This window comes from Aythya fuligula, chromosome 12 (assembly GCF_009819795.1).
Source record: "Aythya fuligula isolate bAytFul2 chromosome 12, bAytFul2.pri, whole genome shotgun sequence".
Classification (NCBI taxonomy): domain Eukaryota; kingdom Metazoa; phylum Chordata; class Aves; order Anseriformes; family Anatidae; genus Aythya; species Aythya fuligula.
In genome coordinates, this window is record NC_045570.1 from 7981246 (window position 1) to 8003074 (window position 21829).

The window sequence follows — 21829 nt, forward strand, 5'->3', positions numbered from 1 at the left end:
ATTCTGTATTAAATCACACCCTTCTTTTAGATAGGACAACTCTCAGATTTAGAGTCTGCAAGAAATACAAGCAGTGTAATACCAAATAACTTGTAACAAATATATATATACACACACTTTTTTTTAATATATAAATAAGAAGTCATACAGCATCAAAACAAGTGTTTTTTATTATCATAGGAAACCAACCACTGTTTTTAAATCAAAGCATTTATTTCCTCATTATTTTTCTTTAGCTAATATGGTTTTACATTCTTTATTCTCCAGCCACACTTCATCTTGCTGAAGGAACACTTGATGCATGACCCAGATCATTCACGCTTAAAATAAGAAAGAAAACCAAGCTTATTTTCCAATTCATTTACAGCTCTGTATGACCTTCTTAGTCATATAAACAACTCACTATGACCTTTCCATACATTTCAATTTTGAGAAGTACCTCAAAAAACATCATTCAAAACCAACAACATTTGCACTTAAAACACACATATCTGCCAATTAAAAAAAAAAACAAAAAAGTCCCACAAAACTGTGTATTAATGAGACTTAATTCAGTTGACTGGGATCATCTTTTTAGACAGCATCATTTGTTTTGGGTCCATTTCTGCCACAGCTGGAGAATTCTCAAATTCTGTCACCATTACCAGTTGATGTTATGTAGCACTATGCAAAAGGCAGTGATTTACTGTCAGAATGACAGTTATACCCACTCCTATACAATTACCTTAAAGACAAAGTGATCTGAGCTTAACCACCACAAGACCAGCCCTTTGTCCTGGAGGAATGCAGAGGAGGAGCTATTTAACACCAAGGTGCAGGGAGGATCCAGACTTCTGATGTCTAGGTTACACACTACTTGTTTAACAAGGTATTGATATATTACAGTAAATACATGGTTCAAGTAAGATTTTTGCAGCACTCTGATCAGAATATAGTACTCATCTATGCTGGACATCTAGATATTCCTATTTCAGTTTGCACGTTAAAGCTTCCTTGCGTATTATTCTTAAGAAGTACTGTGCAAACCACGCCCAGATCCATTCTGGTATACGCTCACCCACTGCGAACTGTGAAGAGAAACAGGGAGACAAGAAGAAAAAAAAGAGGAAGGAGCTGGTTAAGATAAATTCTATTAAACATTTTCTCAAATTCTTAATGATGTATTTCTCGAAGCACAACAGTACCTGTTCAAACACTAGCAACTAAATCTTAAATTCCACCCCACGCTCCCCTCCCTCGCCAAAGTTTATTCAGCCCTTTTGGAAGGAGTGAATACAGCACAATAGTTAAGTTCTTCAAATAAATATCGAAGCGGTTGGTTTGTTCAATAGCAATGCTGTCTACTTCCTTTCATTTCCACATCTCGCCAGAATCCCTCCCCTTTCTGGTCTTTGCTTTGGAGTAATCCACATTTCTTCAGCTCCTTCTTCTCTACTTGATGCTATAGAGCTAATAGTTTTGACACATGACATGCAAGCAGCAAGTACAATAAGGTGGCCTGCTTTTGAATAAAATGTTGTCTCTTTCCCATTTCTGTTGCATATTTCAACTAGGAATTGGATTCACTGTCTCATTCTACAAACAAGCATGGCTGAGCATTTTTTTTTTAAAGCAGAATTAGTGAGATAAGATGGCACAATGCCTTTAAATTTTATGGTATATGCTGTACTCTTTCAGAATACTGCCATGTTTTTTGTTTGGACTCTTGAGGAAGTAAACAGCTTGCTTTTTTTCTACTGACAAGCACTAAATAGTTGGATGAATTTTCTTACCTTTATTGAATGCTTCCAGTAACCAGGAGTCCTTTTGGATAACCCAAGGGTAGAAATAGCTTGACTTGCATATTCTTCAGCAGAAGGAAAAAAGAAAGATCTCTTTGATGTAACACTACTGCACGATACCATTTTTGTAGCGATGACAAACGGGGTTAAGCTCTGAACAAAAATTCCTTTTGAGGCATATTCGTAATATAGCGCTCTACTGAAATAGTCCAAGTAGGTCTAGGAAGACAAAAGCAGAAGACATTCAATGTTGTTTGTTTTTACAATCAAGTTTCACTGCAAAGTTTTAGTAAAACCATAGAAAAGTTGTAGCATACTTGGAACATTAACTTTAAAAGATGAGACCATAAAATATACATTTCTAAAGCTTGACCAACATTTCTATTTGCTGGGACCTAAAACAATACAGTACCTTGCAGAAGAAAGTGACAGCTTAGCTTTCTGATGTGAATTTAGCAATCCATGAATTTCTGCCTAAAACCAATACAGAAAGTACAGAAGTTTTATGTAACTTTTATATTGTTCAGTCTGAGGGCACTGAAGAAGACACTCCTAAGCTAACTACTGTCAAAAGGACAAAAAAAAGTCCTATTCTTCAAAACATTTACAGGTGAACAACACACTCAATCGATCTACCACAAGTTAATTACTTGCTGGGACTCCCTTGTGCAAAATTAAGCATGCATTTGTTCATATGCATCTGCATCATCTCCTTTAGCTTATTATACTTTTACCAAATCGCAGGAGAAAGCACAAGCCTGAAAACCAAAGTTACAGGAATCAGAATGAAAAATGAGCATGACTTAGTCTTATCACGGGAGAATGCCTGATGCCATGCTGAAGCTGCAGCTGTGCTGCCTGGCCAGTTAAATCTGAGAGAACATTTTAGACTCTGCTTGTGAGTGATTTATTTATTTTTTTTTAATTCTCAATGACCTTCCAAAAGCATGGTTCCCAACCAACTGTTGGAAGAGCATCTTCTACTGATGCTCTTACACCTGCTTTAGGAAAACAAACAAAGCCAAACCCAAGCAAACCAACTACTCTAACACTCCATGCTGTTAGTGCACAAGGAAGCTTAAGATGCCAGAACACCTTGTTCCCACTTTCGTGCCAAACCAGAGACCACGCTTTAAACTGGATTGCTCATCTAGGATCTGGATTAATTACGTTGGTTAAAGCAAGAAGTTTTAGTAGACCTTTGGTTTCATTCTGTTCTTTTTCATTCAGGCCGTTTCACTGATACAGCTCAGAGTGCAGTTCTACATACACTTAGCATAACCAAGAGACAGATGCTCTGCAACAGGAATCTTGAACCAGTTTCCACATTGAAGACAACCTACAAGGAGTTATACTTTGGGGTAATATAGTTGGTTTTGCTCCAGGCAGAAGGAATGACCTGCAAGAGCTATCCTGGAAGAAGGCTGTGTGGAGGTTAGGCTCCAGCAGAGGGCAGCAACCAACAGCCAGAAGCAATCAACACTTTGGGTTTAGACAACTGGGTCTGGAAGAGATCTTTCTACTTTCTCGGTTGCTTTTCATTGGGATTAAGCAGCAAATTATCCAGCACAAGTCTGTAGCCCTGCACGCTTCAGAGGTAACTTCAGCATCATCTAGTTATCCCATCCTATTCAGCAATGTCAGGATCTCCCGAGGAAGAAAAATTATGGGGAAATTCTTTTTGCTTCTAAGTATGGTACAAGACAGAGGTGTAAGAAGCTTTCTGTTCCACCTAGCTCCTTGGTGTTTGCTGAAGCAGTGTTGTTGGTTTTTATGTTTGTTTGTTTTGTTTTTGCCACAGCTCTTGTTGCAGTGACAGCTTGTGCACAACTGTAATACCTCTTGCTACCAAATAACCAGCCTGCAGGTATCTTGAGATACCCCTGCACACTTTTCAGCTACAGAAGAGAGAAAAAATTCCTCAGCCTTTCAATGGGTCATAGAATTGTCACTATTGGTTTGAACATCATTCCTCTGAGGAAGATGAAACTTCTCCTAGAAGTACCCTTATGCTGCAGTTCACACATAATCCACGTAGCAGACCTTGTCTCAAAGCCCATTAATGGGGAGGAAAAAAAGTGCAGCATAATATGTGAAACATGAACAAATCCCTAGAAAACTTTCAAGTGTTTTGAACTTTTTTTTTGAAGCGTTTCTTTGCTGAACGTGTTAAAAAAAAACACCTATAATGCTTTTACTTTTCAGTGCATACCATCAAATACCACATCCTAACTTACTTTAGAGGCTCCATAGATTGTTAACATCGGTGTGGGCTGACAGCAGGATGCAGACGAGACGTTCACAATTGCACCTCTCTTCTTCTCTACCATGCCTGGCAGCACAATGTGCACCATCATGTTAGCAGAAGCAATATTTATGTTGATCATGTCCCACAGCATATCCTCAGACAGGTTAGTGAAATAGTCTGGGTAGGTGTAAAACAGTCCTACATTATTCACCAAGATCCCAATTTCTCTGTCTTTCAGGCCCTCCTTAATGGCTTGGTAAGCCTCACGCCCCTTACTGAAGTCAGCTACTATGAAATCTGTTTCCACTTTGTATGTTTCAGATATGCTTCGAGATACAGCCTGCAGCTTCTCCTTGCTTCGGCTGATTAAGATGATGTTGACACCACGTTTCGCCAGTTCTTCAGCATACGCCTTCCCGATACCATCGGTGCTACCTGTTATTAATAGAAAATAGAACAGCAGTGTGAAAATCAGAACAGGTGCAGTCTTCTATTTCGACAGTTGTTTTAATTGCAGCTTTATTCCCTTCTCTGAACATGACATGGCACTGAATATGCTGATCTCAAAACCGTAACACTAAAGATAGTCAGTAGCAACCTTCTGCAATGGCACCTCACATAAGTTTCTTATTTCTGTGATAATAGCAGAGAGCTTGGAGTAGAACCTTTATGAGAGGATGTCTGAGGTGCATGACTTAAACCTTACTGAAGAACTTGAGCACATGTGAAAATCCCATAGCAAAAATAATACGTCGGCTGCACCTCTCTCTAAGGTTGCTTATGGAGTCTCATGACCCCTTACACAGGCCTGGGGTAGAGCTTAAAATTTCTGGGAAAAGTTGTTCTGGGATTATTTTTCAGCAGTCAGTCAACACACTGAGGACCTGAATTTACTAAGACACCATACAAGTATTGCTGTCCGTGACTGACTACAGTATCACTGCTCAAGCAAATTAACTTGTATTCACCAACCCCAGTCAATACAGGCCCCAGCTTGTGCCACAAGGCTCACCCAGTGATGTACGCCAGCAAGTTTTTACAGGACTGATACAACACATCATACAAGCACAAGCAAATACGCTGCTTCAGTCTCTTACCAGTGACCACTGCCCATCTTCCATACCGCTTGACAAGATCAATCTCACCAACCAGCTTTGGAACAACGTGAAGCCTGAGGATGCTGTAGGTGTTGAAAGCAAGAGTCATGCACTTCCTGACTGTGTACCAAGCTCCAATTAAAGCCAGGGCCTCTACATAAGAGCTGCAAGAACGACTGATCTCTCTGTACAGGAGGTAGAAACAATCCACTGCAGCCATGGTGATCAAAAGCCTAAGGAAAACAAGAAAAAGCAGGCAATTATAATCTCTTCAGCCACATAAACTGTTCAAACCTTTGAGATTTGGCAGCTTCAGTTATGTGCTACATCAGGGAGTGGCAACTGGAAAATGTCTTTCAACATATTCCCACTAAAAGTGATGCAACACTACAAACAATAGAAGCAGTGCATCTTTAGGAATCTATCTGCGGTATGTTCCAGAAAAGCAAACAAAAACTTTGGTAATTAAAATAACACCAAATCGTGTAGGTATGGGAATATAACAAAGTTTCCACGGAGGACATCAACAGCAGCTGTTTAGCCTATGCTCAAGGGCTTACTTACTCATCCGTTGGGCTGTAAAGACATGGGTCTACAATCCTGTGAACAACACAATCCAAGCCCAAGCAGAAAAGGGAAGCTCAACGTGCAAAAACTGCCTTTGGACGCCTAAAATCACCTATGAAAGTGGGGATAAGCAGCAGGGGAGGGCTCAGCACACGGCAACAAGCTCCCTCCAGCACAGCCAGCCAGGCTGAGGGCCCTTCCCTCCTCCTCCAGCCTCCCAAACGCCTCAGGAGCCTTTCGTGGCCTTTCACGCACCTCACGGCGATTTTAGCACTTAAACACACTTTAAAACACGCACCCGCAGCCTGCCACCGCCGTACCCCCACACGCACCGCGCTCCCCCCCGCAGCACCCCGGACCCCCACGCTCCCCTCCCGACCCTAACGGGCTGCATCGGAGGGAAACCAACCCCCAGACCGCGGCCTGCTCGCCGGGGCCGCCTCCCTCAGGGGCCGCCTCCCTCAGGGGCCGCCTCTCGCCCGGCCTCTCCCTCAGGCGCCCCCGCCGCCATTACCGGGCTCAGGCCGCGGGGCCGTGTGGGCCTGCGCGGCGTCGCCATGGCGACAGCGGCGGTTGGGGCGGGGAGCGCGCGGCCGCCTGTTCCTCAGCGGACCCCAAGGGTCGCCGGTTCGAATCCCCGGCCCGGAACCCCAAGCCGGGCTTTGGGGTCAGGTAAAGGGAAGCGGGGGGGTAATTTGGGGTCTTCTCTGACCTCAGGGACATTGGGGGTGAAGTGTAACAGCACCCGCAGTCCTCGCCAGGTGACAGCTCGCTGGCAGGCAGCGGAATACAGTGTGGTGGAGGAGCAGCATCCCTGCCCCCTTGCGCTGCCAGCCCTGAGAGGAAAAAAGCGACTTGCTCCACTTTTGGGGTCTTCACTGTGTTCTTCACTGCTCTGAGGGAGATCTGCAATGGGCAGGATGTGTTGCGTGTTCCCCCACACACACCTTTCAGGGTCTCCACAGTGAGAGGTTGCCACAGGGCAGGCTGGATAAACTTGTCCTGTCTTTTTTCTGCAACAGGTTCTCCTGCTAAAGCCATTAGCTTGTCTGGCAGTTGGATTTTAAGTCAAACACCGACTTGAGTTGATTTTGTCTAAATCACATCTCATAAAATGCAAGCACAAAATGGAGACTTGGACGCAGGCCTCGGAGGGGAGGTCATTGCCCAAGGCGTGGTGGGAGAGCCCCCGAACAGCACGGGGCACGACTTGACCCACACAGAACATGAAGGAAATGCTGTCAGCACAGGTCAGCTCTTCCACTTGGGTTGCTAGGGTAAATTTAGGGATTTTTTTTTTTTTTTCCAGTTTCTTTAATTTTCTTTTTCTGGAGGTATACCTTTTGTATTGGAGTCATACATCTAGCTTGACCTCTAGAAGTTTTAATTAAAGCCATATGTAAATGATCTGGTACAATCATTTTGTTTGCACTGTCTCTTTCACTGTCAGGACTACGAGCACAACTAGATGGTGAAGAGCAAGAATCTGAAAAAACTATTGGAAATGCAATTACTCAAACACAGTCTAAAGACAATTTGAATGAGTATAGCACTGGAGACACCCTCGAAAGAGTACAAAAAGGTAACTTTGTGGGAGCTAGATAAAAAAAAAACAGTGTTTGCCATGACTCAGATAAGCCCACTATCATGGTCTCTTTATATGCAAATTCAGCAGTCATCTTAAACTCAAATTATTGTAAATTAAATGTAATATTCTGTAGATGTCTAAGACCATAAGAGCACTGGTGCCAGTAGTTTATTATCATTGTACATTGCGATAATCCTTCTTAAGAATAGTGGGTACTACCTCACTTCCAGATTTAAACAAGTACAATACTTTAACAGTTTATTTTGCTACTAGTTGTTTTACTACTTTTGTTCTATAGAAAATTAAGCCTCCCTCCATCAAAAAGGTCATCAAATGTTGTGGTTAGAAAACATCTTTTCTTGAAATTCACATTCAAGTGTTCTTTGGTATTTCTCTGAAGTAATTGGAAACATGACACTTTTTCCCCAACTTATATTCTTGAACTTCAATTTTTTTATTATTATTATTATTTTTTTTTACTTACAATAAAGATGTTAAAACTCAAGAGAAAGCCTTCAACTGTATGTCCAGAGCAGATCAACAGAATGAACAAAAATCAGATGGTGATCACAAGTCAGTAACCAGTTCATTCAGTCAAAGGACAGAAGAAAAGGGGGGCTGTGTAAGGTAATATATTGGTTAGTGATTTATTTTTTTTTTAATTTTAAATCATGGCATCATTGAAGGCAATAGAGTTTCACTATTTTACATATTAATCTTACCTCAGGAGAATGATTTCTTTGAAGATGAACTTGAGACTAATTGATAAATCAGGAATTGTTGGTATTGCTAGTATCTGTACTGCTTTTTTTTTTTATGGCTGCAGTAGCAAACTGCCTTTTAAATACATGATGTAATCTATTTAATGGATCCGAAAAAAATTGTGCCAACTCTTCTGGGGGTCTTTTGTCAGATTTGACCACTTCTCAATATGAATTCAGACAGTGCATTGTATTAATTCATCTCAATGTAAATATTATAGTTGTCAAGATAATTTTTAGCAGAGGAAATTCAGATACCTGAACATGCCTGTTCTGTTTAACATGCTTGTTCTATAGGAGACAGTTACAGCCCTTTAAAGCCAAGGGAAAGACTCTCTCTGAATTATCAGGAAGTAGATCAGACTGTGCAGACATAGAAAACTTCATCATCACTGGCTAATCAGGTTACCATGCTTCAAAATTAAATTTTTATGAAGAATGATGTCAGAGAGCAACAATTGCACATAAGATAATTAGTGTTCTTATGGAATACATTTTATGATCCTATAATTGCCTGAGAATGCTGATCATTTGATTAAGTGCTACTGTAAATAGCACAATGAAAGTCAGTGTAATACATTGCAACTACATAGCATTCAATAATGTTCCTGGGCTCACAATGCAAGAAAATGGTACATATTTAGAGGTTTGGTTTAAAGTTTATAAACTCCAAGATTTATGGAGCAGTAACTGGCTGACAATCATATTTTATATTGCCCCAATAACTCAATTGACTAGTTAGATGACTGTATTAGAGTTTTGGTTCCTCAGCAGTATCAAGAATTTCAGTGTGATAAGCAACAATATTTAAAAGAAAATAAATTAAATTTAAAAAAAAAAAAAGGTACACCTTCACTGCTTTTATTCTTTTTTTTTTTTTTTTATTGTCCATTTTGAAAATATTTTCTTGCCAAGAAAATCTTACGGTTGTAAGACTTAGTCCGATAAATATTTATGGCCACAAATGCAAAGTTCATTTCATTAATATGAGATTGAGAAATGGAAAATAATCTGGGGTCATATAACAGCAAAGAGTGGAGAAAAGAAAATAGGAGAGGAAGGAACCAGAATCTAACAAAAATCATACTTTTTTTTTCAGGAAGATGCCCTATCTACTTTCTTTTTTTATAGTAGAAATAGAAAGAACCTGGTAACATACTTCTGACAGGCAGAAATGGAAAGACACTAAAAAAAATCAACAGCTTTTTTGCTCTGAGTATAGTCCTGAAAGCTGTAGCTATTATTCTTGCATAAAAGAGCCATTAGCTATGTTGCATTAGAATGTGTTTAAAAAACAGAGATTTCAGAATGTGCACTGAAATACATTTTGTTCATTTCTGCTTCCTATTTTTATTTTAGAATGACAAAAAAGATTCTGCGAGACATTTGTAAGCAGCAGAAATTGTACTTGACCCCATCCTTAAATGATATACTTTACTTGCATTATAAAGGTAAGGTGTGGACAAGAGTGTATAGATTTATCATTCTTAAATAGTTTTCTAGCATATTCTAATATCTAGTTTATGGCTAACTGAGGTAAGGTATAAAACATTCTTTTAAATTACAAACATAATTTAATTTGATAAAACAATGTAATTTAGAAACAAAATAATTCAATATGAAGGTGGATAAGTGAACTGATTATACATGTAGACTTAATTCATTTTGGGAACTCATTCAAAGGATCAATAGGAGTCAAGAAAGACTATTTTTTCAAAACAGAAGCCTCTGAAAAAATTATATATTAACGTGCTGGTCTAGGTTGCATTCAGAAGAAAATATATGCATTTTTTCTTTTTAAATATGCTTGCATAAAGAAGTTTTTAATTAGCTTTTGAGACATAAAAATAGTCAGGAAGAAAACAAACAGTAAACAAACTGCGTGTTCTCAAATACTACTGAAAGAAAGAGCAGTTGCTAGAATGAACATGGATCATCCAGTTCTGAGCAGATTTTTTGCTTTATACGGCTAGATCATAGAATATTCCGAGTTGGAAGGAACCCATAAGGATCATCGAGTCCAAATCCTGATTATTCATGATAGCATAAAGAATGTTTTAAATAAATACAGCATGCTAGTCCTACCTTCTACATTTGGCCTTGTGTTTACTATTTTCTCATTATTTATTGAGAATCTAGAGGGTTGCGCAAGGTACAGACCAAAATAGGTACCTTGTAGGTACATTTTCTTCCTTTAGGGACCAATTGAATCAGCAGATATATTGCCATCAATTTGAATATAACAGCTCAGAGACTGTTTCAGCAGCTCTGGTTTAAATATATTAAATGAATGTATTTTTTCCAAAGACTTAGTTTTAGCCAATACAATTTCATTTTGAAATATCTTTCTCTGCAGGATTTGACCGACTGGAGAACCTTGAAGAGTATACTGGATTGAGGTGTTTATGGCTGGAATGCAATGGCTTAAGAAAAATAGAGAATTTGGAGACTCTGACAGAGTTGCGCTGCCTCTATTTGCAACTCAATTTAATTAACAGAATTGAAAATCTCGAATCCTTAGAAAAGCTGGATTCCCTCAACATCAGTAACAACTATGTCAAGACCATTGAGAATCTCTGTAAGAACTGTTGGTGCAAGATATTTTAACTTATAAGGAGCTAATATTTAAATTATAAGCAGCTAAGCTTTGACAGTTACTATTAGCGGCAGTAGATTTAAGATTTTTTTTTAAATCGTGTTAAAATGTTGCACACTATCCAATACCAAAGTCCACAAGGTTTCCATTGAAGTCAAACCTATGTGTTATGCGGTTTAAATAGATGAGAAGACATATAATAACTACTTAAATGCAGATACCCAGAACAATATAGTATTTCCTCACTTCATAATACCATCTCAGTACTGAGCTGTTTTGCAGAGAGGCTGACGATCCAGTTTTCACTATTTACTTTACAGTTAGGATGTGCTGGCAGTTGCAGACATGATTACCAAATCTTTTATGTCTGTTGAAAGGATTTATTCCATCTTCAGCAGAAAATTAAAGAAAAAAATCCTCTATATTATCATTTGTGTACATTAAGGGTAATTTGAAACAGAAGCTCTTGCTTTTGTGTAACTGACTAGTTCAAAAGGTGAATTGAAAACAACCAACCATCCTTAAAACAAACAACTATTTCTTGAGGTGAAGAAAGGATCTGTGGAGGCATAGCCAAAAAGCACATATAAGCAGAACAACAAATACAGAATTCAATATAAACAATAATGTTGAAAGTGCAGTATTCTACTTGCTCCAGAAAATCACCGTGAAGCAGTGACTCTTACCTTTCCTTTCATTGCATTGTTCTTGTCTGACAGCTTGTCTGAAAGTCCTGAACACTCTGCAGATTGCTCACAACAAGTTAGAAACAGTGGAAGACATACAGCACTTGCAAGAATGCCCAAGTATTTCTGTTCTCGACCTTTCCCACAACAACTTAAGTGATCCAAATATTATAACTGTTCTGGAGGCAATGCCTAATTTGGTAAGCTGAATACAGCTGAGGGTTTGTATCATGTGTATGGGTGAATACTATTAAAAAGCTTTGTCAGGTAGTCCAGTGCATAATGGCTGCTGGTGTAAAATGTTATTAAACGTGATTAATTTTTTAGTAGATTGCCTGTAACAACCAGGATGTTTTATTTACCACTGATTTTTGAAATGATAGGGAAACTGCATATCCAAGTTGTTGTGTGTATTTTTGTTATTTTTTTAAAACTGAACTTTGGAATTTGTTTCCCTTGTTTCTCTAGCGTGTGCTGAATTTAATGGGAAACCAAGTGATCAAGAAAATCACCAATTATAGAAAAACGCTTACTGTTCGACTGAAACAGCTAACATATCTGGATGACAGACCAGTTTTCCCAAAGGATAGGTAAGAAACAGAGACATCTTTACACAGCAGCAAGCCTCAAATACTAATGATCTTACATCCAGTTTTTAGCAATACTGTCATGCAAGGAAAGGAAGATTGACTGGGAAAATTTATTGAGGGTGGGTAACTTTCATTACAATAGAATTACACTACAGAGGTCTACATACTTAAAAGAAACTAAGCCTTTTTTTTTTTTTTTTCCCACAAGATAATTAATTATTGACCAGAATTGTTTTATGCAAAGTCCGTAGGCCACAGAAGCAAATCTTGATTTCAACAGAAACTGAACAGGTGTCAGGGAAAGCAGAGCCACGATCAGCAGTCCTGATGGATCTTTGGTGTTGTAATCACTGGCATTTGGATATCTTTGTTTCTTTTGTTGCAGTTCCACATGCAAGATAAGATAGATGTGCAGCTCTGTTGCATAAGGGATTGGTATTGCTATCTGATGGTTTGTTGTGTTTTTTTGTTTGTTTGTTTCTGTTGACGATACTTTATGCTGCCGTGAATTATTTCAAACTTCTCTTTTGTTAGAGAAATAACATTTATGACTATATTGCAGTGAGCTCTTTTGTTTTCATTAGAGCCTGTGCAGAAGCCTGGGCTGTTGGAGGGCTTGAAGCTGAGAAAGCAGAAAGGGAAAAATGGGAAACCAGAGAGAGAAAAAAAATCCAAGATAGCATTGATGCTTTAGCAGCAATCAGACAAAAAGCAGAGGAAAAGAAAAGACAGAAGAATATGGAAGAAAGAGACACAGGTGCAAAATGTGAAAACGAAGACACAACAGCCACCCTAGAAGGTTTGTGGTTAATATTTTGGAAAAGTTTGTGTCTGCTTTGATTTGAATGTTTACAATACATTAATAGTTCCCAAGCATCCAGAAACAATTTTTGAAATGTACTTACAAATTTTCTTTTCCCATACTAACTACTTTATTTATCTTACTGCATTTTAGATTAACCAGCAAGCTTTTAAGCAATCATCACCTTTCTAACTGCTGATAAAATAAACAAAACAATAGCAAACCACGTTCTGTCTCAGCTTTCCAAGCTGTTGTGCTCTACACCAGAACAACCAGGTGCTAATCAGGGCAGTAGTGGTTCCAGCACGTATTTACGCCCTGACTTACTGCTCTTTTTTATGCCAGAAATTCTTCTGTCACAGTATTCAAGATGTCGTAAAGTCCTGAGCAATAGTAATCCCCAGCCTAGCCTTTTCTAGAACAGTATGCATGTTTTAGGATAACCAAGACTGAAGCCAATAACAAAGAAGTGCTACAGTGCAGAAGAGTCTTTGTGTGGTGTGTTTTGGCTTTTCACAGGCTCTGAAGTCAAACAGTTGACTAGCAAGTAAAACTTTTCCAGCAACGCAGTAGATTGCATAAAGTAGAGGATAACTTTGGCAATTGATCCGTCAAAATACTCAAGCATCTATTTAAATGTAGTCACTTGTGAGTCCCCTAAAGGTTAACTATAGATACCAAACAATTATTTACTACAGTGTGTTCTCTAGATGAGATTTTGCTGGGGAACTATAGATGCTGGGGAGTTGAGATGGGAAAACATTGCTGCACTGCTAGGAGGACTGACAAATCCTGAATAGCTGCTTAAACGAAGTAGGAGCTTTTGATGCATATTTTGGGATAAGCTACTAAGGCTTTGTACAGTTTGGATATCTAGAATAAGTGATGGCAGGTTAACTCAGTAGGTTAAATGAATTAATTTCTTCTGTAGGAGGATCTGCAAATTCAGATAACAACGATGGAAATTATAATACATCAGAGACATCAGATCTACCAGAAGAGCAAGAAACTCAAGAGAAGACTGAGAAATTTAGAAAGGAAAGTTTTGATGCTCATGATGAAGTGATAACACTTATACCAGACATGGGAGATAACACAGACTTCCCACCTGAAAGTATTCCTGCAAGAATTCAAGAGGATTCATGCAAGACAAGTTCTTACAAACACTTAAACTTCAACAAGGAGCTAGCTGGTAACGTACCCAGCAAAGAATGAAACCAAAGTGTGGAAGTACAGACGATACGCCAAACTCCGTCTCAGTGTAGCTCCCCTCTGCTGTGATTCAAAACTGCTAATTCATAGCTGAAAATGTCCCGTTAAATTTCCATAGCAGTGAGTTGAAAAGCAAGTAATTCTGGATAAAATATTCTTTTAATACAAGAACAAAAAACAAATCTGAGTGTCCAGCTTGCAGCTTCTGACATGTAAAGGTGGAATTCCACTTCTCAAACATGCTAGGTTTAGTGACAGCACAGTATAGCTTACAGGCTTCCCGTGCTCCCACAAACTGTGTGTTCTGTCTGGCAGCAAAAGCTGGATGTAACACAAGAAGCAGTTCTGTGCCTTCACACATGGAAGAATGTTTTTCTTTTGTAGATGTATGGAATATAGTATTAAAAAGTGCAAATATTAATTTATAAATTTTAAGGGAGACAAAGGTTATGACGGATAGATAAAGCACTGGATTCAGCAGTGAATTCTGCAACAGTAGTCAGATCCCTAGCAATCTGGTTCTACAGTGTTGCAACATACAAAGCTTTTTATGCAGTTAGTTTTCTGCAACTAGCTATTTTTTTATTCTTCAGATTTACCAAGAGAGAATACAGTTGCTGAAAGGGCTGTGTTTCCTGAACTGGATGAATATGCTGAAATCAAACAGATCAAGCCAGAGACACCAGAAAAACTTCGTCTTGATGTATGTATTAGATTCAGATTTTGAAAAACTAAGATTTGGGTATTGTCTACTCCCAAATTAATTCCTGTAACATCCTGGCTGAATAAAGCATACGGCTAGACTTATAATAAAGGTCCATGATTAGGAAAAGCAGAAGGAAACAAAGGAAAAATAACAATAAAGTTATAGGGTATTAATTCTTTCCAGCATGTGGAAAGGATTTACCACTGCTACCAAATTCTGGTTTGTCCTTTGGCCATAGATCACCTGAAGCTGACCTTTTAGCTCTGTGATTTCTCTGTGGAGAGAGTTAATGGGGGCTTTTATTTGAAAAATAGAAATCACAATAAAAAGAAACCAGTGAATAAATGTGTCCCTTTAGGTAAAACTCAAGTGAAATATTCATTGGAAAAGGTAAATGATTGTGGAAAAAGCATAAGGAAGAAATAGCCAGCCACTTATTGTAAATGCTCGCTAGCAATATTAGATAATATAATTAGTTCTCAAGATAAAACTTTCAGGCATATTTTCAAGAAATGCTGAATTTTCATTTTCCACACATATATTAAGTGATTAACATTTTTAATATATTCATCTATTTTCTGAGATTTCTATCTGATGATTTAAACATTTAACCATGAGGGCATGCGTAATACCACTGAAAAATACAATATGAGTGCAAAGGAATACTATTTGATATGTTCTAATTGCAACCCTACTGCTAAACAAACAGGGTCAGATTATGACACAACTAGCAACAGCAAACTTTTGAGCTTATGATTTTCCAGAGCATTTAATATACTGTTTAATCCCTTATACAGAGACAGTTAACTAAATTCTTTCTGGAATGTTTTAGAAAGGTCAGTTATATCTATGCCCTTAATTTCCCAGGAAAAAAAAAATCCATCCTATTACTGAAGGACCAACTCAGTGCTTTAGTAGAGGGCTTATTGCTGCATCTTCCTGTTCAGCTACTTTTAATAATCAGTTTAACGAGGACAGTGGGGAGAATTGGCAGCACATCTTAGTACATACAATATTATTTTTCAAAGATCTTGCAGGGCTGAAACAAAAGCTTTAAATACATAGCAATACTGTAGGTCCCCACGAGGTGAAGATCTCAGAGATTCAGTGGAACTTTTCTTCTTCATGCTGTATGGCACCACTGTGTAACATGGTATAAAAAGAACTCTTCACCATACATGTATGTACATGGGATTTCTTTCAACACTTAAGACCTGCGAATATTCTAAGGATAAAATTAAGGATAAAATTAAACAAATTGCATACTAATACACATTTCAGTGTTCTGTGCTACTCTGTTCTCCAACTGATGTTTAGTAATGGCAAGAGCTGCTGGCAACAGCCTCCAATACTTACGCTACTGCAGATTTTCCAGAGACAGCTAGCATTGACATGGTGGGGAATGGCTGAGAAGATGCTGTGAGTGAGAAGCTTGGAAGCAGCACTGTACACAGTGTTCGTATCCTCGCGCCTGTAGATGGTCTCAGTAGTAATATAAGGGAGAAGAGTGGAGGAGGATTTGTAATGCAGTGGTTATGACATCCCTCTGTCAAGCAGAAACAAGCCAAACGTGCAAGAACTGGTCTTTGTGCATAATCCTTGGCAGTGGTTGAGCTACATACCATGTACCTAAACCAGGATAACTTTCACCGATGAAATTAACAGCTATTTCATGTCCCTATTTACATCAAATTCTGCTCATTAATCTTGGTGTGCAAATCTTAATTTGTACACTTTTCATCACATTCTTCTAAAACTATTTGAATTCAGGACATGCTGCACTAGCCACAGCCACATCAGGAAACACATTTTATTTGTTGATTTTAATTCTGTAATAGTCTTCACACACCAAACGTACAGATTAGATGTTCCCGATGCTGCTATGCCAAGCAACTTGCTACACAAAACCAGTGAGCTCTAAAAACACCTTCCTAAAGGAGATGCTTTTACCAGTATTAGCCTGCATTAAAAATTTGGTGAAGAGGTATTACATTCTACTTGTAATTTTGTATTTCCACCCCCCATTTTTGCTTTCATGTCAGTAACTTACATTTGTCTTAGATAATATTTTTTTAATATAAACATGAAATTATTGGGCTTGTCTGAGGAAAAATAATTCTCTGCAAGTTTACCATTCCACTTCCTTGATTACAAGGCTTCCACAGTAAAACACTATTTTATTAGTTGTGTTTAGATTATCAGAATTTACTGATAAATGGTTTCAAATAGACGGCAGATTTTATTTTGGCTGTTACCCATAAAGATGGATTACAGTTGAGATTAAGTATACTGAATGAGTAAGAAACAGCTAAGAGACATAAACCACATCTCCTTTAAAAATCTTTGTAGTGTCATTTTGTTTACCCATTTTCCTTCCTTCCTTTTTGTTTTTGTTCTTGTTTTTGTTTTTAACCTCCTAGTCACACAGCAGAGTAGAAAAGACCATTCCAATGACATTAAGGTTATTGCCTTCCCATCTGCTATATGTATTTCTGGAGACAGATGAATTATACTTTTCCCACATATGCTTAACAGAGAAAGATGTCATCCTGGAGAAGATGACAGCCCAGTATTTCTAGTTGTTGCCTCTTATCTGGAAAAGCATCGTGTTGATTCCCAATGAGATAGGGATGACATATTTTATTGATTAGAGCTAACTTTTCCACTGGTTTTATGACTCTCTTCAGGAACTGCCTGATTTAGAAGATATAGATGGAAATGAATTTCCCCCAGAAGAGGAAATCTTTGTTCAAAAGGTAAGATTCTTAATTAATTCCAGTGACGAAGCTTCCCTTATGAATGTTTTGCGAAATAAGGACAACCTGAGTTGTGAAATGCTGTCTTGGAAGATACAATCAGTTCTGCACTTATAAACTAAAATGGATGTTTCATCAGATCTTGTATATCCACTTGTAAATCTTCTTTCAATTTGATTTTTTTTATATATATTTTTGCATTGTAAAAATAGGAAAACGAAAAACTAAGGTCAAATAATGCAACAGTTAAATAAAATTAACTTCTTAGTGGTATACAGCTTTTCAATGAAGATTACTGATAACATATACTTTACTAGTACTAATATGCTGCAAAGGACTGAGTAGATAGCACAATAGCCTACTACTGAATAAAATCAGACTTTTCAACTGAAAATACAGAGACCAAAACTCCTCTGCTTCACTTAATACTACTGATATACAACGCATTCCAGCCCCACTGGTTCGTGCTCCCAACAGCATCGTGCTATGCTCAGACTAAGCTGCTAGACAAGACTATAAACAGAAACAAAAGAGGAAAAAGAAAAAGAAGAAAAAAAAAGAGAGAGAGATTAAAAGGACAGCTTTGATTCTAGTGTTGCTGATTGCTCATTCTTGCCCTGCTGGAGACAGGCTGATACAGTACACATTTTTGCAACAGCTTGGAGGAACTTGTAAAGTTTTCCTACAGTCCATTTGTGTAAGGCATGGGTTTTATTTGCTCATCTTGTCACATCATCACAAAAATGTTGCAAAATGTCGGCCAACAAATCCTCCACTTAGAAGATAAGAGAAGGAATAGAACAAATATAACAAAGAGGATTAATAAAGGAACGTGTGTTAGCAACTCTCACGCTCCTAAGGGTGTTCGGTTCTTAAATGAAGTCAGGTTAGATGTTAGATTAGACACTGGGTAGAGTCTGTTAAGTAATATTTTAAAAACAGCACTAGTAAGACTCAGTACATTGTGAGAGATCCTGGAAGATGAGAACGTGTCGGTCACAGTGGTGAAATGTCAACCTCTCGGTCTTGATCGTGTTGCATCACTGCCCAAACCTTCCACTTTATATGAAATACCATTGGTTCTTTAGCAGAAATGCAGCCTTGAATTCCTGTAGCCTCCTAGTTAAGGACATTTCTTGAGCAGTGGAAGAGTCGAGGTTAAATTCCTGCTGTGACAAAGGTAAAATAATACATCTGAGCCCATGAATCCTCTTGCCCTTGTCAGTGGCTTGCTCTTGAGGCATGAGGTTTCAGGAAACTGGGGCTTTGTTTTTATTTTGTCTGATATAAAAATAAATTTGTTTTCAGGTTGGATCGAAACTAACCAGTAAGTTGTAAATCAAAGAGCCAGACTACTCTGATCTAGTCTACACAATTATGATGGCTGTCATTTTTTTAAATGTGTTTGTACTCATTTTGATAAAATGATCAAAAAAAAAAAAAAGTATTAGAGGCTACACATTGCTGAATTGCTGAAATATTCCCTTTTTTTCTTTTTTGAACTGTTAGTAGTTCATGGTCAGCTCATGGTTTATGTCTGCCATGCAGTTAACCTAAGATCAATCTGCAAAGGAGAAGAGCTGTGGGTGTGAAGCAGATCTTCCATACATTTGGGGAGAAAAGCACATCCAGGATGACAATTGTACAGATTTAGGAGATAGTTACCTATCTTTCATTTGTTATATCTAGAAGGATATATTTTCAATTACATTTTCTGCCTTTACAGCAACATCACCCAAATATTGAAATAATTTCTGAAATGACAAACGACAGCGATTCTGCCTTAGAGGAAAACACTAAAACCACATTTGAGCATTCAGTAGAAGTTCCAACAACAATTTTTTCAAATGTGTCTAAGACACATAGAGCACAAGAAAATGAGCGCCTAAGACCCTTTGTTGAAGGTTTCTTTATGGAGCCCTCTAATTCAGAAAGATACTTGGAGACCAAAGACAAACAAGCTAACCCCCAGAAAGCCTTGATACAAGAGGTTATCTCTGAACCTACTGATAAGCTACTCTTGTCATCAGCCTGCAGTCAACCAGATGACCCAAGCCTGTGGGAAGGGGACAGCAAGATTACAGTTGCTTGCCCTGGTAAGATTACAGCAATACACAGAGTAAAAGGCGGGTGGCTTACATACACTAACATTAAGGATTTGTTGAGATCTTGTCAAAAAGCTTTAAAATCCACTGTGTTAGTTAACAACCACCTCTTCCTTTTATTTATGTGGGAAGCCTAATAAATTAAGAATTAAAATGCTTCTCTCTTTTTTACACAGAATTCCTTGTTTTGTATCACTTAAATTGGGCTCTACATTTCTTTTTCCAGTATTAAAGACTATCAGTGAGTTTCACTTGCCTTTCACTTGCTTTTTAACAGGGAATGGCAGTGATGGAGAAGTACAGACCCTGGCTGAAGGCAAAGAGTGTCCTCGTGAACCACAAGATGACAAGAACAGTAAGAGGGGATTAGATTAATCACTTTGAATAAAACAAACCAAACCTGGAACATTGTGCCTGCCTGACTGCTTAGAGTTGTTCTCCAAATGCAAAGTTCAGCAGTGGGACCATCAGTTGAAACTGACGTAACACTTTGTGGTATAAAAAATCATTGCCTTCACCATGAGGACTTCAGTGTTTCAGTCAGAGGCAATGCAGCCTCCAATGTACGACCTTCCGGGCAGAACATATGGTGATGCCAACATGAAAGCAGCACATAACCCTCTGTAACCTGCAGGTAGCAAGTGCCTTGTGTTCCCACTGACAGAAGTGCTGGAAATCCCTCATTTCTTCAGGGCAGCTGGGAGCGTTTACTACCACAAAAAATGAGGGCACTAGTGTTTTAAGGTTAAATTCCCCTCTCCCACATCCTTTCTTTCTCCTTGCCTCTTTCTAGAAATGTTTGTATCTTATGGTTTCATTACCTACATAGTTTCAATTCATAATGTAATACGTTTCTGTCACTTTAACTAAATAAAGATTCTACTTGTAACCCGATATATTTTTAACTTTTATCAGCTCACAAATATTTGTCATACCACATAGACCTCAGTGACAGATCACGATTGCTTCTAATGACATTTTAAGAATCTGATATTCATAGACGTAATGGCTTATGCAAAAATAGATGTGTAAATTGCATCCATGAATGGAAAATGTTTTTACCTTTTAGGGCAATCTGTGGTGAAGCATCTACTTATGTCTGGCATTTTCCTTATTTTTCTGTGTGATACATGTCTCAGGATCTGGATTTCAAATATAAAAATAGCCAGCCAGTCAGTAATAGACAGTTTTGCTATTAATAAGCAGACCAAAGAAATACTCTTTCATTAGCTTCTCTTTTATGGCAGTTTTGTGCCAAAGTGAAATGGAAGATGACAGCAGTGACTCCTGAACTGGCTTCCTTCTCCTTGCTCCCCCACCTTTTTTTTCTTTCCTTCTGCCCCTTCTGAAGTAGAGAACAGGTTTGTCTTAAAATGTCTTCATAAAAATCTTCTCTTTATAAAGCTGTAAATTATTCCAACAAAATTTGTGATCTCAGTCCTCAAAAATTTCTGCTTCCCTTCTCTGACAGAAGGATGGATAAACTCTTCTTTGAGGCTATTGCCTTGTGTATTTTTGTGCTGTTTCTACAGTGCTTTCAAAATGTATTTGTACATTGTGCATGCACAGAGGATTTCACATCACAGCATGAACAGCAATGTCAGCATGTGCAGGATGCAATTGCACTAAGCATGATCACCTTCTGCATTGCCTGCACGTGCAGTAGCCTGGGGGGGGCTCCTGAATGCCTGTGCTGGTGCTGAGCCCCCTCAAACACGGGGCCTCAGCTCCAGGGCTCGTGCCTTTGACACCTCTGTCAGCACAGGCTGAAATCGTGCTGAGCATCACACAGGGGACCTGTCGCAGCCAGCCTCATCACCAGGTCAGGATGGGAGAAGAGCACGATGACCCATTTTCAGATACTGCTCCAACAGCGCCACATTGCTGAGCCCAAGAGAGCAGAGCAGTGAACTGCGGACTCACAGTGCGATGAGGAAACCCATCTTCTTGTTGAGCTGCCACATCAAGTTTGTGTCTTTTACTGCCTGTCTTGACATTCCCTGCTTTACTAAGATGAAATAAGCAGGAAGGAGCCTATTGTCAAAACACACTGAAACAAACAAATGAACAAAAAAGATAAACCATTTATAAACAAAAGATTTACCAAAAGTAATACCAAGAGTGAAGTCTGAGCTTTTACTATCACTGAAATCAAGAAAAAAATATTCAAAATTGCTGGTCAGATTTCAGGAACTACAGATTTCTTTACTCTGAGCCTGACCTTATGTCAAATATACCCACATTGACCAGCGTTTTTGACTAAAAACTTCATCTGCTTGCTCATTTGACATGCTAGGTCTCTCCAGCTCCTGTTTTTTAACATAGACGATCTCA

General features: G+C 38.4%; 2 protein-coding genes across 3 annotated transcripts; one reads left to right on the forward strand and one right to left on the reverse strand.

The window, feature by feature from the left end:
- Positions 1–191: 191 nt before the first annotated feature.
- On the reverse strand, positions 192–6160 carry HSDL1 (hydroxysteroid dehydrogenase like 1). Of its 2 annotated transcripts, none has more exons than XM_032195864.1 (5): positions 6103–6160; positions 5127–5359; positions 4019–4464; positions 1773–2000; positions 192–1067 (listed from the first exon to the last, which is right to left on the reverse strand). In XM_032195864.1, the coding sequence occupies exons 2-5, from the start codon at positions 5344–5346 to the stop codon at positions 966–968; spliced, it is 996 nt and encodes a 331-aa protein (XP_032051755.1). In that variant the 5' UTR covers positions 5347–5359; positions 6103–6160; the 3' UTR covers positions 192–965. The 2 variants fall into 2 exon arrangements, with proteins under 2 accessions (XP_032051755.1, XP_032051756.1); XM_032195865.1 differs by lacking the exon at positions 6103–6160 and adding an exon at positions 6073–6090.
- A 3242-nt stretch (positions 6161–9402) lies between these two features.
- DNAAF1 (dynein axonemal assembly factor 1) lies at positions 9403–18728 on the forward strand. Its single transcript, XM_032195760.1, has 9 exons — positions 9403–9493; positions 10399–10620; positions 11358–11524; positions 11793–11914; positions 12499–12713; positions 13705–13908; positions 14522–14631; positions 17322–17390; positions 18699–18728. The coding sequence occupies exons 1-9, from the start codon at positions 9403–9405 to the stop codon at positions 18726–18728; spliced, it is 1230 nt and encodes a 409-aa protein (XP_032051651.1).
- Positions 18729–21829: the final 3101 nt, after the last annotated feature.

Coding starts and splice junctions, on each gene's coding strand:
- HSDL1 (XM_032195864.1), bottom strand. CDS start 5,346: ATGGCTGCAGTGGATTGTTTCTACCTCCTGTACAGAGAGATCAGTCGT. Junction 4,465..5,126: donor AAGATGGGCAGTGGTCACTG/GTAAGAGACTGA, acceptor TATTAATAACAG/GTAGCACCGATGGTATCGGG. Junction 2,001..4,018: donor CAATCTATGGAGCCTCTAAA/GTAAGTTAGGAT, acceptor TTGTCTTCCTAG/ACCTACTTGGACTATTTCAG.
- DNAAF1 (XM_032195760.1), top strand. CDS start 9,403: ATGACAAAAAAGATTCTGCGAGACATTTGTAAGCAGCAGAAATTGTAC. Junction 11,525..11,792: donor TGGAGGCAATGCCTAATTTG/GTAAGCTGAATA, acceptor TTGTTTCTCTAG/CGTGTGCTGAATTTAATGGG. Junction 13,909..14,521: donor CTTCAACAAGGAGCTAGCTG/GTAACGTACCCA, acceptor TTTATTCTTCAG/ATTTACCAAGAGAGAATACA.